Below are 16,157 nucleotides of genomic sequence, written 5' to 3' on the forward strand. Positions count from 1 at the left end.
GACCATGAATGTTGCATTTCTCGATTTCCGGGTCATCGTGTGAACGTTCCAAGTACAACCGCGGCAGCCGCGAGGGTTTACCCTAAACGTCAATATCAACGGGGCAGAGAGGATGATCGGATTCGTCAAAACTGGAAATGTCACTGAGTTTCTCTTGGTGGAAAGCGCTGATATGGCTACGGCTTGGGAGTTTGAGGCGACGCCTTGGCATATTTGATCGGAGTGGATTCTTGTTGTTTCGATTCGTACGGAATCATGAGGGTCGGTACGGAGTAGTTGGAAAATTTTTGCATACGTTGTTGAGCTGAACTTATTGATTCCTTAGCGTGCATTAGCGAATTAATCACACTTATTCCCCCCTGCTATCAGCTCAGAGTACAACCTTCAGTCGACGTGTGACAACGTTAGAACGTAGACTGTCTCGACTCAAGACAAGAGTGAAGCATTCAGTATCTCTCGAATGTCAAAAACCACGCCGTTAGACGTCCGAACAGTCTAACGGTAATTATGCAGCCCCACCTACGTTCAACAACGCCTACACAGGTTTGGGTCGCAAATATACATCAGGCTTGGTTGGCCCGGTAGGCCAATACTAAGAGCGATGGACATGTACGACCTTGACCTCAGTACATCAGATTAAGTATGATAGGATCACGTCAGACATGAGACAATGTAGCACCAGCAATTTCTATTCACTCGTTCTATATATCATCTATGAACCTGTATGCTGAACACATACTATCTATAGCTCGTCTTTCGTCCTGGTCTTTGCACTCTCGTCTTCAAGTCGCCTACTCTTAGTATTCAGTTCATCAGCACCAGGGATCTTCTGTGAGCCGTCTAGACCCTTCCGCCGCCTATCGAGTGCTGCAATCTCTTCATCATAGACTGTCCATTCCGGAACCTGTCTCCGCGCACGATCCAGCTTTGGTTCTTTAGTCTGTGGGTTGTTACAGAGATCAATTGTTCTCGCCTCCTTTTGACTCTCATCACTGCACCACGTCTCGCACCACAGCCACTCCTGTGGCAGGCTGTGTATCGGAATTACGAATTGCATATGGTTTGGCAGATCCTGGTCCAGGTTTGACAAGCTGTTTGGATCTGCGCTGAGCTGGTGGTATTGTTGTCTGAGGCGGTCGCCAGCAGCAAGCTGCCTGAAACGACGAAGGTCTACGACGTATAGAGCAGATATATGGTATGGTGAACCGCGGAGATAGTTCTTCCAGTAGCCCTGCTTCCAGAAACGGAAACCTTCCATCTCGGTGCGAGAATCGCACATAGGTGTGAAGCCGTAGGGTGCGCCATCTAAATCGTGATTGATGAGGTCTATCATATCAGTACGGACGATCTGGTCTGCGTCGACAAAAATGACTTTGTCGAGAGAAAGGGGAAACAAGACATCGAGGAAGAGGATCTTATAGCCCCAAATTTCGCGCTGTTTCTCTTTCTGGGAACGTAGCCAGTGAGGCCACTTGTATGTAACCATTTCGTATTTGAACCCATACTCCTTGGCTAGGTGCGGTATGAACTCCTTGAAAGATGGCGAAAGAAATTGTTCGATGAACCAAAACTTAACGGTGTGTTTCGTGTTTTTCATGACCGAAACCATCATAATGTTAAGCATACGTTCGTAGAGATGACCGCTTGCTACAGAGAATATGTTAATCTCTGCATGAATCTCGTCTGAAAGTGACTTAGATCTAGACTTTGAGCCTCCTAAAATCCCCTCGGCAAATTTGATACCGCGAGAGAGAAGGTCACCGGCGCCCTCTGAATTGGAATCCTCCAGCACATCCGCAGTTTCCATTCCTTCCTTACGCCGGAGCCGAGGGTATAGGGTTGTACCTCGGAAATCCATAAGCGCAACTTCAGTCCCCTCATCACCCGGCACAGCCTCGTAACCCTTGGCGCCGACACTGATGATATCAAAGATATCAGAGCTCTTTCCCTCCTGTAGACGGATGTTGTAGTATCCTGGGTTAGCCTTGAACTGGAAATAGCCTATGTTTGCCATGATGATCGTGTCAGCAAAGTGCGGGTCGCGCTCAGTGCCTAGCAGTAGCTGTACACCTCGTGGCGGGCTGCCTCCAGGAAGTTGCCGCGAGTGTCCCTCAATAAGAATATTTTCCAATTCATAGATCGCTTCTACATCAGACTTGATAGAGCTTAATTTTAAGTTGTCTAGATCATGAACAGAATCCTTTGCAGCAACTAGCCACGCTGGCGGGATATCCATTCCCAGATTGAGTAAGGCCTCGGACGGTAAACCTTTGAATGTAGCGCCCGGCGAAAGAAGGACTCCATGGTCGTCGAATGAGGGTTCTGATTGAAGAACATATCGGTAGAATCTCTTGATCGGCAATTCTTCTAGCCTCTCATTCGGGTTCAAAAAGATACGTACGAAGACACCATCTAACTCCGAAAGCACCTTCAGAATTGGTGCCCATCTTTGCCCTATTTCGCTGGTAGGGTTGAGGAGAGCAACGAAATGGACGTCGGCGGTTTCGGCGTCGCCGATATCAATAGCAGTGTGCGAGGAGCTCCATAGATCAAAAACTGCCGTTCGGACGATCGAGGTGGAATCGAAAATGCCTTCAGGTAAGTCGGAGATTGTTGATAGTGCGGTGATGGATGTAAGCTTGGCAGAAGCGATTGGACCAGAGACCTTTTCTGCAAGACCTAAATTTTCAGCAGCTTGGTACACAGGAAGGATTCTCTTCGACTGCTCAAACTGAAATAGCTGCTCTACATCGTCCTTTTGGAAGGAAAAATCAGCATTGATAGGGCCAACGATTCGACCATTAAGAAGGAGTGCTTTTTCTCCTGGTGCCAGTCCGGAATATGCAAGGAACCGTGCCAAAGCCTGCCCGTATCCATTGTCTTGCTTGTCAGCATCTCCAGATACAAGGGCTTCCAAAGTTTCAATATTCTCAACGTCCAAAAGCTTGTCTGCACTCTCGACCAAGAGAGAGTTGATTTTATAAGCGTTTGATGTTGACATAGGATTATGCACGATGTCCACGCGGACACCTGGATTCCCCCGACGGAATGCCAGAATAGAATGAAGGAGTTGAAGGCCTGGTGAGGTGCTGAGATCGGCGATTAAGGTGAGAACAGCCCACTGTTCTCTATTCGCATCAGCATCTGCCTCGATGACAGGGACTTTCCCAAGCAAATCATCATGCTCGGAATACAGCTTATGGATGTTTAAGACTTTGAGAGGGTTATCATCGTCAGGGAAGGTATAGGGGTTTCGACGTGCAAGCGCATTTTCCAGGAACAAACTGGGTATCCACATGTCATCTGTAACAGTTCCCATGAACACACCTGCTTGAACTTGTTGCAAGTCGGTCGAAAGTCTCATGCTCATGAGCTGAAGCCAGTTATCTTCTCGGGGAATAGCATAGCCATTGAAGAATACAGGAGGTATACTAGCATGTGCTTGAAGCCTTTCAACCCAATGCTTTGCGAGCTGCAACTGGGTTTCATAATCTTGTGAAGTGAAAATGTCGCCAAAGGAGAGCTCATCTGCATCTGTCCTCAGTTTGTGACTTTTAATGGCTTTATCAAAGCTTCCCTGATCGGATTGTGTTGCTTGGTCTTCTATCATAAATGGTTCCAGGAAAGACATCACGCTAGGTAACCCATAGTTCTGTGTCAAATAATAGACGAGTTTGGCTCGTTCTTCGGCCTCCTTAGTCGGAGACAGCGGCACTAAACCGAACCGTATAGGAAGGGCGCGCTTTACAAGAGCCTGCAGCCTTTGCACAACCAGTTTGACATCTTCTGCACTGCTAAGGTCAACTGGAACAACAAGGTTAAATATGTCCTTGCGAATCTGTGGCATTTGGCTCATATAGGACATTTGCATGAGCTGTGCTAAGGCGTTAGCTATTCACCATCATGGAAAAGAACTTCAAAAGACAACATACCGTCGAGAGGTTCGGGGAGAAACTAGCATAGCGCTTGTCCTTCTCGATGTCATTGAGCCAAATAATCACACGCCCATCTTCCAGATCATCTCTCCAGTCAAACCGTGGACCTTCGTCCTCGCTCTTGGCCATGGTTACCTCCTGATTGCCGAGGAGGGAAATAGCTTGCTTTGCAGTAAGACCGAGATCCGTCGCCCCTTTGATGAAAGCTCTTTCTCGGCGAATACTGCTAATAAGTGTATATGGATCGATTTGACGTTCAGACAATTGCACACCATTTAGCCATAGAGCGTTTGCCCCAGCAGGTGCTGCTACTTCTCGGTTTTGACGATGTTCGGTGATGAACGCATTCGAAGCATTCCGAGCTGCCACCGATGTGGAAAACCGAGGGAAGTCCTGGGTCAGTTTGATTAAAGTTTGGAACGGGTCCTCGCTCTCCATGATAAAAGAGCCAGTCTTCAAGCCAAGGCCAGCCAATTCACTGGCAGCTAGCGGCTTGAGGTCACTCATTTCCTCCTCACCATCCAAAACGACCTCAGTAGATGCTGTTTTCTTAGGCTTGTCGAGAGTAGAATCGTGGGCCTCACGATCATCAATCACAATATAATCGGTCCGCTTGAGCTGGAGTTCCACTCCATAGCCACTGACAGGCAAGGCCTCTCGCTCGCCGCGCTGACTTATGCGATATCTCAAGCGGTAAGATATATCGCCTTTACGGGCCATATCTGTAAGTGTTTTGTGGAAAGGGCCAAACTCGGGTTTTGTGATATCAGCATAGAGAATGGCTTCGGCGCCGTTACCCAGGGCCCTATCAAAGGGGAGTACACGGATTTGTCTTGTTTTAATTAGTAGATGTAGCTTGATTGTCTCTAGATATATACGTACGATTCTCCCGGCACCGAGCCATCTGGTTTGGAAAGCGAATCTGAGCAATACTGCTTTCTGTCTAGGAGGACCCATTGGTCGCAATTATCTTGAGCCTCCCCCAACGACGGTGTCACGGCAGTATCATAGTATTGGTAGTGTGCCTCTATCCTAGGCGCCGCGGTTCTTAGGGAAAGAGCTAGCTTAAAGGTAGACAGCGACTCGGGCGTTGCGAAATGGCCGTCCTGGTGCAGGATTTCGAGAAATCTTTCGTACAAGGCTCTGTCGCTAATGGCGTCGCGAAAGGCTCCTTCGGCAATGCGATCAAGTAAAGGGAAATAGGAAGTGGCATTTTCTCCAGCAGCTGTTTCTCTATGGTCCACTCATCAGCCTGGCTCACACACTACGGAAAGTAAGGGGGCCAGGAAGCTTACAGGAGCTCGACAAGATATGGAGGAGCTGGAAAAGCAGCCTTCATTGCTACATGCACTGGATGGCTGGCGGTCACATAGTTAGGGCCAAGACACACAGCGGCTAGCAGCGTAGCAGCTAGACCGCCTGGCAGACTTAGAAGCCGTATCATGATTGCTGGTGGCAACAAGATGAACAATGTGATCTGAACTCGCAGGACGTCACTAGAAGCCGAGGGGCAAGCAGCTCGGAGCTGGACCGGGAAGCACCCAGTATATCAATCACTCCCTCAATGGCTCAAACTTGACAAAACATTGGTGCCATCTGCAATTGGCGTTCTCAGGCTGCCTTGCTAGCAGATGGTCATGTAAGTAAGTGGTAGTTGGATGTTTCTGGGCGGTGCAAGGTGGCCTCTTCCAGAAACACACCGATGCAAGCTGGCTTTTCTCTGATGCGCCGGCAAGCTGTTTGGGATTGTGTCGGTACATGCATGCATGTACTGGTCTGTACTGGTAACATGGGCGTCGAGATACTGTAGAAGGACACTTGGACTTTTTGATGCTAGCGACAAGCAGGTACGTTGAATAGTGACCAATCAGGACGCCTAACGAAACCCCTCCATCCCTCCATGCCAATAAGCCATCTCCAATGTCAGGTTGGAGAAGAGCCCCGCCAGCAGTGAAGAACTACATATGTACCTAACCTACACACGGGTAGGTACTTACTACTAATGAGATACTTGCAGAGCTTCGGGACAGAGATACAGGTAGATATATATGTCATTTACGCAGACGGTCTAGACAGGTACAGAAGCTTAGTATGATATCTTTTGGCAGGCTATAGGCATCAACTTTGGAGTGATGACAGGTACTATATGTGACGATAGTGTTGGTGATTCGATTCGAAGTTCACTGCCAACCTTGGAAGCTATGGGTAATTGGAGGTATCTGAACATGGACAGGATTCAAGCTGGAATCTGCTGGATGCCATGGACTGTATGCTCTCCCAATTCAACGAAGTAATGGTTGCACACGGAAAGCCAGCGCCATAGAGATGTTGAACATGTATCCTCTTGTAGTTAGAAAGCTACATATGTCGGTGCGTACTTGAGCAAGAAATCAAGAAATACTTGTCTATCAAATATTTGAACGAGTCACAAGAACTTGAAGCTTAATCACCTGAAGCTCAACCAATCAAATGAAACCAGCCGTTTATAGGGAGATATGGTCAGTCTTAGGTACATGTAGGCACCTAGGGCGGTGAGCCAGCTGACATCGGCTGCTCGCACCTCGGCAGCGAGGACATACTAGCTTAAACCCCACAGCCTCGAATTAAACCCACTGCCATCACTTTTTGGGGGGGGTCTTGGTGCCACTTTGCGCCGATTGCCAGCTTGCCAGCCCAGCCCGCCAGGCACTAGGAATATTAGATAACAGCCTGGAAAGGACAGCATCAATCCATTGACCCAGACTAGTGTGTGTGTCGTCAACGGCATACCGCCTGCCACCCGCCCACCACCTACCAACTCCAACCACATCGTCGCCTCACCTTACCGAGCTTCTCTCTCCTCAGCTCTCCTCGTCGGTCGGGCGGCCTAATCTAATCATCACTCTTCTGTTCTCTCCCTCTCCCCCTCCTCTCTTCTCGTCACTTCCGCCAGTAGTGTCGATTCGAACAGCTGGTCTCAATCGCGAACGACAATACCAACAAGTTCATGACCCAAACCTAGGGGCACCCTGCGCCTCCCATCACCGCCCACCATGCAGGCCTCCTCGGGAATGTTGACAAAGGTGCGCAATTGCCTTCGCCCATTGGCGTATCACACGGCGATCGCATGTCTTTGGAGCTCTTGCTGATACCCCATGTTCGTAGTTTGAGTCCAAGTCCTCAAGGGCGAAGGGCATCGCCTTCCACCCGAAAAGGTACCGATTTCCTTGTGCAGTCTGGTTCCTCAGAAGACCGAAGCTAACTGTTGAGCATTAGACCATGGATCCTCGTATCTCTCCACTCGTCGACCATTCAACTTTGGGACTATCGTATGGGCACTTTGATAGATAGGTTCGAAGAACATGACGGCCCTGTCAGGGGTATCGACTTCCACAAGACCCAGCCCCTCTTCGTCTCGGGCGGCGACGATTATAAGATCAAGGTCTGGTCCTATCAGACAAGGCGGTGTCTGTTCACCCTGAACGGTCATCTTGATTACGTCCGCACTGTCTTTTTCCACCACGAACTCCCGTGGATTATTTCGTCTTCGGATGACCAGACTATCCGGATATGGAACTGGCAGAACCGCTCGCTCAGTAGGTTTCTTCGCCCATTTGCAACTAATTGGTGCTGACGCATGCTTGAGTTTGTACCATGACCGGCCACAACCACTATGTCATGTGTGCGCAGTTCCACCCCAAAGACGACCTCGTCGTCTCAGCTTCCCTTGACCAGTCCGTTCGTGTATGGGATATCTCTGGCCTGCGCAAGAAGCATTCAGCTCCCACTTCCATGTCGTTCGAAGACCAGGTTGCTCGATCGAACGCACAGCAAACCGACATGTTTGGTAATACCGACGCGATGGTCAAATTTGTTCTCGAGGGACACGACCGAGGTGTCAATTGGGTTGCTTTCCACCCCACCGCCCCCCATATTGTCTCCGCAGGTGACGACCGCCTTGTGAAGCTGTGGCGTTTCAGCGAAACGAAAGCTTGGGAAGTTGATACGTGCCGTGGTCATTTCCAGAATGCTTCAGGATGCTTGTTTCATCCACATCAGGACCTGATCCTGTCTTGTGGTGAAGACAAGACTATTCGCGTGTGGGATTCTCAAAAACGCACCGCCGTGCAGTCTTTTAAACGGGAAAACGACCGGTTCTGGGTCATCGCAGCCCATCCCGAGATCAATCTCTTCGCTGCTGGACATGACAACGGTGTTATGGTCTTCAAGTTAGAAAGAGAGCGCCCTGCTTCCACGGTCCACCAAAACACCCTCTTCTTCATCACAAAGGAGAAACATGTCCGTTCCTATGACTTCCAAAAGAATGTAGAGAGCCCGACCTTGGTTTCCCTTAAGCGTCTAGGCAGTGCCTGGGTTCCTCCTCGGACACTATCCTATAACCCGGCGGAACGCTCAGTTCTCGTCACATCCCCAGCGGAAGGTGGCTCGTATGAGCTGATCAACCTTCCTCGGGATGGGTCTGGAGCCTTGGATGCGACGGATTCTAAGCGGGGACAGGGAAACTCTGCCATTTTCGTCGCTCGAAACAGATTCGCCGTTCTTAACACTGCCACCCAAACAGTTGATATCAAAGATCTATCTAATAATACTGCACGGTCTTTCAAGCCACCGGTGGGAACGACTGACATTTACTTTGGTGGCACGGGAAATCTTCTTATAATAACACCTACTGCTGTCCATCTATACGACATTCAGCAAAAGAAGAGCGTCGCTGAGCTTGCTGTTACCGGTATCAAATATGTAGTCTGGTCCAACGACGGCCTTCACGCAGCTTTATTAAGTAAGCACAACGTTACGATCGTTACCAAGACTCTTGAGCAAGTTAGCACACTGCACGAAACCATTCGCATCAAGAGCGCTACTTGGGATGATGCCGGTGTCCTTTTATACTCTACACTGAACCACATCAAATACACATTGATGAATGGCGATAACGGTATTGTCAGGACGCTCGATCAAACTGTGTACCTTGTCAAGGTAAAGGGAAGGAACGTATACTGTCTTGATCGATCTGCCAAACCTAAAGTTCTTCACATCGACCCCACCGAGTACCGATTCAAGCTATCTTTAGTCAAGAGAAACTATGAAGAAATGTTGCACATTATCCGCACATCGAGTCTTGTGGGTCAATCCATTATTTCGTACCTGCAGAAGAAGGGCTACCCCGAGATTGCTTTGCAATTCGTTCAAGACCCGTCGACGCGATTTGAGCTTGCCATAGAATGTGGAAACCTAGATGTTGCAGTGGAAATGGCCAAGGAACTTGATCGGCCCAAGCTGTGGGTTAGGCTGGGAACTGAGGCTTTGGCACATGGCAACCATCAAGTTGTCGAGATGGCGTACCAGAAACTGAAGCAGTTCGACAAACTCTCATTCTTGTACTTATCGACAGGTGACCACTCCAAATTAGCGAGGATGGCGAAGATCGCTGAGCATCGGGGTGATTTTACTGCCCGGTTCCAGAACGCTCTCTATTTAAGTGAGGTTGAGGATAGGATCCAAATGTTCAAAGAGGTTGATCTATGTGAGTATATCCTTCATTGATGAGTGGGATAGCACTAATATGGTACCAGATCCGCTTGCATATATGACTGCTAAGGCACATGGCCTTGAGGATGAATGCCAGTCCATATTAGAAGCGACAGGTGTCACGGAAGATCAACTTACTTTGCCAAAGTTCGGTGAATCATTAACAACGCCAAAGCCGATAGTACCCACATTCAAGGCGAATTGGCCTACCAAGGCTGCATCACAATCGTTCTTCGAGAAAGCTCTTGCTGGCCAATTAGAAGGCATGAGTCTAGAGGACGAACCGGCTGCTACTAACGGCCTTGATGAGGGAGACTTGCCCGAAGATGATGTTGCTGCCAAGAATAACGGGGCAATGGAAGTGGATGATGACGAGGACGCCGCTGGTTGGGACATGGGTGACGACATTGTTCCAGAAGCAGATAACGACTTTGTCAATGTCGAGAGCACTGACACTAGCGGGGCTGGCAGCAGCGAGGCTGATTTATGGGCTCGAAATTCTCCCATAGCAGCAGATCACGTTGCAGCTGGATTGTTTGAGTCTGCCATGAACCTACTTAATCGACAAGTTGGCGCGGTCGACTTTGAACCCCTTAAGCCTCGGTTCATGGAGATATACTCAGCAACAAAGACATATATCCCTGCCTCTGCAGGTCTGCCGCCGCTGATCAATTATGTGCGTCGGACGTTGGATGAAACTGATCCTAGGAAGGTTCTGCCCATTATCCCTCGAGACCTTGAACATCTTGCATCCAATGATCTTCAAAAAGGTTATGACTCAATGCGTTCAAATAAGCTCGAGGAAGGTGTGAAGATCTTCCAAGGTATCCTACATGCAATCTTGGTCAATGCTGTATCAAGCGAAAGCGAAGTTGCTGAAGCTAAGAAGTTGATTACCTCGGCTAGCGAGTATACAGTTGCTATGTCGATCGAGCTAGCCCGAAGAGCCCTCGGCTCACCTGAGGCTGTGAATGGTAACCCCGACTTGCTCAAGCGGAGCCTAGAACTATCAGCGTACTTCACCATTCCCAAGATCGAGGTTCCCCATCGTCAGCTGGCCCTTCTGAATGCTATGAATCTGGCATTCAGGAGCAAGAACTTAAGCTCAGCTTTGAGTTTCGCCAACCGTATACTTGCGAATGGCGGCGCTGCCAGGATTTTAGAAAGCGTAAGTAAAAACCAATCCTAGCATCCTATTTTGTTCCACCAATTAAAATAACTTTACTCGCAGGCCAAGAAAATGAAAGCGCAATGCGAACGCAACCCACATGATGCTGTTGAGATTGAGTATGATCAGTTCGCTGAATTCGATATTTGCGCAGCTAGTCATACTCCCATCTACAGCGGCACGTCGTACGAAGAGTGTACGTTCTGCGGTGCCAAGTACCACTCTAAATATAAGGGCAGTCGATGTGTTGTGTGCCGGGTATGTGAGATTGGTAAACGCGGTAGCGGTCTGAGGTTATATTCGTAAATAAAGCTTCCCTTTGATTGGGAGACAGTGAGCGGAGCTTGGCGTGATAACTAGTCAGGCGGTTATGTTGGTCAGCAAAAAGTTTAGAATCCGAGAAAGGGAGAAAAAGGAGACCTGGGCACCCTGGAGTCTAGAACCTGTCTTGACGTAAAATCACCCAATGTGAAAAGCGCTACAAACTACTTTGATGTTTACTATGATCTACAAAGAGATGAGCACAAGCATAGTTAAGTAGATAGCTTCTGGCCCGTGCTGCTGTTGTACGAAGTAGGGGGAGACACTTTAATGGATAGCCATAATGTTTGAGACTTCATCTCCTACACAGTGCTCAATTGGTGAAGCATAATCCAGTCAGTGCGTATGGTACGTCTGTGTAAGAAATAGTTGAAAACTACTCTCTTCTATTACCATCTATTCGCCATGTCACAATCTGTTGGTAACCCAGTAAATCAGGACGGTAGGGAAAACAAGTAAGCGTGTCACATCGTGTTGCTCGTTACTTGATCTAGAGCGGTACATAGCATTAGAGCAGAGACCGAACGGAGGAGGAATTGATTAAGTGAATTTCGCGGATTTTACTCTATCCTCTAAAATAAATACTATGAGCCGTTACGGAGACTCGGGGAACGGCAATTGCGTATCGGCCCGCGAGCAAGCATCGTTGCATCAATGAACTCGATGGAATGCGTGCATGAGATTGGACATTCATCAGGCCTGCGAATTGCCTCTATTCGTGCCCGCTGTGTGTCCCGGCTATCTATCCTTGCCTTTCGCCCTGGTATCCTCCTATTAAGCTCACGAGTGATTACTGCTTATCCACGCATCCCTTCGCAGTGTGGGCTGAAGTGGGGGGCTGTGGGAGAATACTTTCCACGTTGATGGGTTGTGCCCAGCGGTGTCGAGGCGTAGTAGGGATCCTTGAGATGGCGAGATTTAGACGATGGTCTCGAGTTCCCTTGCGTATCCGAGCGTGTTCTCAATCACCATCTGGCTGATCTCCTTGTCGTCGGCGCCGTCTTCGGCACCCTCGGCGGCGGGGAAGTAGATCTGGCCGTCGCGGATGATCCAGCCTCGATGACGGGCGAATTCGACGACCGCGCCTTCGGACTCGAGGAAGAGCAGGGACTTGGTGCTGCTTAGTGGTAGCGAGGGGTATGCGCGCTCGCTGCTGGAGGCAATCTCGGATCGGATCTGGGAGGTGAGAATCTGTAGAGTGGGTTGAGATTAGTTGATGCGTCGAGAGAGCCAAGGTGGGGAGGGAGACATGGAGCAGTGAACGCAAGCGGAGGGCGCGGATCATAGGACAATACTCACCTCGGAAAATACACCGTACTCCTCGCTGGGCACCTCCCGGCTCTTCGTGGCCTTCCACACGCGATCGTAGCTGCCCTCCATCAACCACCTCTCGAGCTTGATCGGATACCCGAGATAACGGTCGCGCTCGATCTCCTCGTTCCCGCGGGCACGCGTGCCCAGAGCCTCGAGCTCCGAATGGAACTCGGCGTACCGGCCCTGCGTGAGCAGGAGGAGGAGATACAGACCCGTCACCTTGTTCCTGTTCTCGCCGCCGCTGCTGCCGCCGCTCTCGGAGTCGTCGGCGAGTTCGTAGAAGGGCTGCAGCTGCGAGACGTAGCGCGTGAAGGCCTCGGCGTTCTTGGCCCGGATGCTGAACAGGGCGCCAGCCTCGTAGAGGTCCCGCGCGAGAGCGAGGTGTGAGGATGGGGTCGAGGGCGAGGGCGACACGGCTTTCAGCTGGAGGAGGGCGAGCTTGCCTTTCGACAGCAGCTTGGAGGCTTCATTGTAGGGCGCGTTGGGGTGCGATTTGAGCTGCGAGATGATCTGCTGCAGGGCACGCTCGGCCATGGTGATGGCGGATATTGGTGGTGGGTTTGGAAGTGGTTCGGACTGAGATGATGACGATGACGAGCTCGGATCAGATGAGACAGGGGTGGAGAGGCTTGTGGCTGCTATACAGGTGTAGTCTTTCTGTATTTCGGCAACTGGGGTCCCTGGAGAATGCGGCTTGGGGTAGGAATTGGAGGGGAATTGTGATGATGGCGGTTGATCCAACACAATCGGTTCCGTCACAGGTATGATGGATCTTCTTCTTCTTCTTCCTCGTCTAGATAGACGAATACACGGCAAGCAGGCTGAAAGGCTGACGCAGGAGAACAGCTGGAGCTTCTTGGCGCTTGGCCGGGGAGACCCGCCCGGCACCGGCGACTTCTTCTGGTGGCCGCCGTGGTCTGAGCTCCCCATCCTCGTCCCGCCTCTGCCTGTGCCTGGCACCGCCACAGCTTCCATGGTCGTACTGGCTGTACTCATCCTACCTATCACAATGTAAATGTGTAGATATCTACAATCTGATGTTTTGCCGAAAGGAACACTTGGTCATGATCAAGCTCGAGGTTCCATCCTACATTATCCGGTATCTTTCTCGCTTGTTTTATTCTACTCTTCCTCCCGCATGCTCAACTAAAGTATACACGTGCTATCTATCCATCTCACACCATGACCACAGAAACGTTCACACGACTACGGCCCATCATCCCACGTGTACCTTGTTCTAGGGTTCGCCGTGTCAACCTAGTATTTCCAGCTAGGAAACGAATAATTTGAGGAAATGCGAACTAGATAGGAGAAACAGGCTTGAGAATATCAGTCGATAGATGTAAGCAAGCTCTGCCCACGGGATCCCGTAAGTTCGCGCTTGATGTACCTACCTACTGTACAAACACTTGGTTCTTTCATTTACTTACTTTGTATGTACCTACTGAAGTTGATGGGCTCTCTATAAGTAAGGCAGTAAGCAAGCGTGCAGTAGGTTTGCTCCCCCAGCCGCAGTTTGGCGCTTGTGCATGTTAACAAGCAACGAAGAATACCAATCTAACCTAATACGTAAAATCGTCGACCTACATACATCCATGGATAGGTAGTACATCTATATATACTGCAGCATAGCGCGGTTCGCTGACCAAAATAGCAACATGATGTGGCTAGGCCGAGTGATGTTTTCCGCGCCGTTGGGAGGCTTTGTTTCACCACGATCCCAGGCGGAGCGAGGCTCGCTTCGGTTGTCTAGGTAGTCTGTTATCTTGCGATACCAATTGTATCAAACCATGGCGCGTGCGGCTGGTATCTGGACCCGGGCATGCGTAGGTAGGTAGTTCTCGAGGGATGATGGATCAGCTGCAATCTCAGTGATGCTCGCATTCCTTTGTGTGCCTTGCGCGTTCCACTCGGCGAACAACAGGGTGGGAAACTTGCCTTCAGGTCATTAAACAATAGCGCCCGGTAGTGAGGACTAATCCATGTAGAGCTTGAATAGCCCGTCGAAGCTCATCTAGGGAATTGCCACGAGGGGATTCACGGCACGCTAGGTTAGGGTAGTTCGCAGGCTACACATTCAGCTCAGGCGGATAATGAGGTTATCATTGACCAATAGTTAGTGATGCTTCACAGATGCGCGTAGGATATATCAAGGTCATAGAATGAATTGCATATAGGTATTATAGAGACGAACTACCCCTAAGATTAGCAAATTGACGAAGGACCGCTCATCCTTTGCGCCTGCCATTCCCTCCATTGTACCTGTGCTTACTCTGTGTCGCCGAGTTGTGTCTATTCGATTCATATGGCCGATTGAAGTGACCACCAGATCCTAATCCTACCATTTCCTCGAGGTTTAAAACTACACCAGACACCACGATCCAGCAAGCCAGACACTCTACCCACCAATGCTAGTTCAACCTCTCACAGACCGACATCGACATTTTAATTGATATACCTACTGAACACAGTTACCCGACACCCGCAAAAGCCACAGCTAGGTGTATTCATGATGAGCAGGTTGGCGTATGGAGAATCCGGGGTGGCGATCATGAAGCCAGGTAAGCCTCCATTTGTCTGAATGATTCATTCCTCTTCGCTGGGACACCTGGGCCTTAGGCAGACGGCAGTATCTCTCTCTCCCTCTCTGCTTCTCTCTTACTCCCTCTATTCCCAGAGGCCGTCGCTTGAACATGCGGATTTAAACCCGGGGTGGATCTCGGATCTGATATATAAGACATTCCGAGAAATCTCAAGAACAACCGACGTTTTAACGTCGGCCAACGTCGTAGAGTTTGGTCACTCACTCTTTTCGGCCCGCCCAACTTACCTCATTGTTATTTATTACACCGGCGAAGAATTAATCAATGCGAAGATATGCGGATGTCGTGGTAGACTACTCGTTACCGTAGGCACCTGGTCCTAGTCAAAGGCTCCTGGTTGGCAGAAGAGGGTAAGGATTAGATAGAGTCTGACCTCATCCCAACGGGAGCCCTTTCTCGACACACCACACCACACCACACCGACACAGGACACAGCACCATGAGGCCGCCACCGGAAAATGAAATACCGCTGCCTACAATATAAGTACTGGCGGATGGGTATGACAATGTCGGCTTAAACCTCCGGGTAACGTCAGCGACTGCGTACACCTCATTTAAACCGAGAGTCCATCCAACCATGGGCAGTCTAACTCGCTTCCCCACACCGCATAGCATAGCGCATAGCGCATAGCGTAGTGTACCAAGACCCCCTTTCAGCAATCAAGGATCCTCAGGCGGCAATACAGAGAACCCAGGCACTGCCCAGGGGTGTCTGCCAGGTAGAATGGACAAACCCCTGGTATCTTGCGGTTGTTCCCTGCCAGTACCGATGCCACAGGCACTGCCGAGTTTGCCAGATATCTCCAGGGCTGCCAGATGCGCTGGTACAATACCTACTACCTACATAGTGCGCTAGGGAAGGTACCCGCTGCTGTTTTCAAGGGGACGACCCCATCAAACTGCGCCTTCCATCCAAAGATCCACTGTGCACCAGAAATACACACGCATCCTTGCGGCTGTGTAAGACCTACTTTGACTATATGTACAAACCCCTCCGCTACTCACCCAGCGTTTTAGACGGAACTGGTTGTTGCATCATGTCAAGCATGCGTTAGAGAAATTGTCGTGCTCGTCAGACTGAGACCCGGGCTGATCGGACCTGTCACTCCTCCTTTGACCGGACGCGGCGGGGAAACGGTAGAACAAACACCTGAGACCCTTTGCAACACCAACGCCATCATCTACACAATCGCCGCTTCTCCAGCCGTGTGGTCGGCCAGTATTGCAGCTACCCGCCTTCCCTCCGGTACCTCTGCCCGCTGCGCATACTACACGCAATTAGGAGGA

The 16,157-nt window shown here is 50.0% G+C and overlaps 3 protein-coding genes across 3 annotated transcripts; 1 reads left to right on the forward strand and 2 right to left on the reverse strand.

The window, feature by feature from the left end:
* Window positions 1–671: 671 nt before the first annotated feature.
* Window positions 672–5,707, reverse strand: F5B22DRAFT_598638 (UDP-glucose:glycoprotein glucosyltransferase). Its single transcript, XM_047974390.1, has 4 exons — window positions 5,231–5,707; window positions 4,818–5,168; window positions 3,933–4,767; window positions 672–3,874 (listed from the first exon to the last, which is right to left on the reverse strand). The coding sequence occupies exons 1-4, from the start codon at window positions 5,377–5,379 to the stop codon at window positions 743–745; spliced, it is 4,467 nt and encodes a 1,488-aa protein (XP_047832878.1). The 5' UTR covers window positions 5,380–5,707; the 3' UTR covers window positions 672–742.
* An 868-nt stretch (window positions 5,708–6,575) lies between these two features.
* On the forward strand, window positions 6,576–11,258 carry F5B22DRAFT_598640 (Coatomer, alpha subunit). Its single transcript, XM_047974391.1, has 6 exons — window positions 6,576–6,997; window positions 7,080–7,129; window positions 7,191–7,510; window positions 7,561–9,459; window positions 9,509–10,632; window positions 10,696–11,258. The coding sequence occupies exons 1-6, from the start codon at window positions 6,968–6,970 to the stop codon at window positions 10,936–10,938; spliced, it is 3,666 nt and encodes a 1,221-aa protein (XP_047832879.1). The 5' UTR covers window positions 6,576–6,967; the 3' UTR covers window positions 10,939–11,258.
* Window positions 11,259–11,871: 613 nt separating this feature from the next.
* Window positions 11,872–12,801, reverse strand: F5B22DRAFT_635075 (SAC3/GANP/Nin1/mts3/eIF-3 p25 family-domain-containing protein; the record flags this gene model as incomplete). Its single annotated transcript, XM_047977090.1, has 2 exons — window positions 11,872–12,144; window positions 12,253–12,801. The coding sequence occupies 2 exons, from the start codon at window positions 12,799–12,801 to the stop codon at window positions 11,872–11,874; spliced, it is 822 nt and encodes a 273-aa protein (XP_047832880.1).
* Window positions 12,802–16,157: the final 3,356 nt, after the last annotated feature.

The sequence above is a fragment of the Xylaria bambusicola genome (genome assembly GCF_022495145.1).
Source record: "Xylaria bambusicola strain CBS 139988 unplaced genomic scaffold F5B22scaffold_11, whole genome shotgun sequence".
Classification (NCBI taxonomy): Eukaryota; Fungi; Ascomycota; class Sordariomycetes; order Xylariales; family Xylariaceae; genus Xylaria; species Xylaria bambusicola.

Bases quoted from the DNA above. Each gene is read 5' to 3' on its own strand.
- F5B22DRAFT_598638 (XM_047974390.1), bottom strand. From the start codon at position 5,379: ATGATACGGCTTCTAAGTCTGCCAGGCGGTCTAGCTGCTACGCTGCTA. The intron at 4,768-4,817 runs GTACGTATATAT...AATTAAAACAAG, and splicing joins GGCTCGGTGCCGGGAGAATC to ACAAATCCGTGTACTCCCCT. The intron at 3,875-3,932 runs GTATGTTGTCTT...GCCTTAGCACAG, and splicing joins TCTCCCCGAACCTCTCGACG to CTCATGCAAATGTCCTATAT.
- F5B22DRAFT_598640 (XM_047974391.1), top strand. From the start codon at position 6,968: ATGCAGGCCTCCTCGGGAATGTTGACAAAG. The intron at 6,998-7,079 runs GTGCGCAATTGC...CCATGTTCGTAG, and splicing joins CCTCGGGAATGTTGACAAAG to TTTGAGTCCAAGTCCTCAAG. The intron at 10,633-10,695 runs GTAAGTAAAAAC...CTTTACTCGCAG, and splicing joins CTGCCAGGATTTTAGAAAGC to GCCAAGAAAATGAAAGCGCA.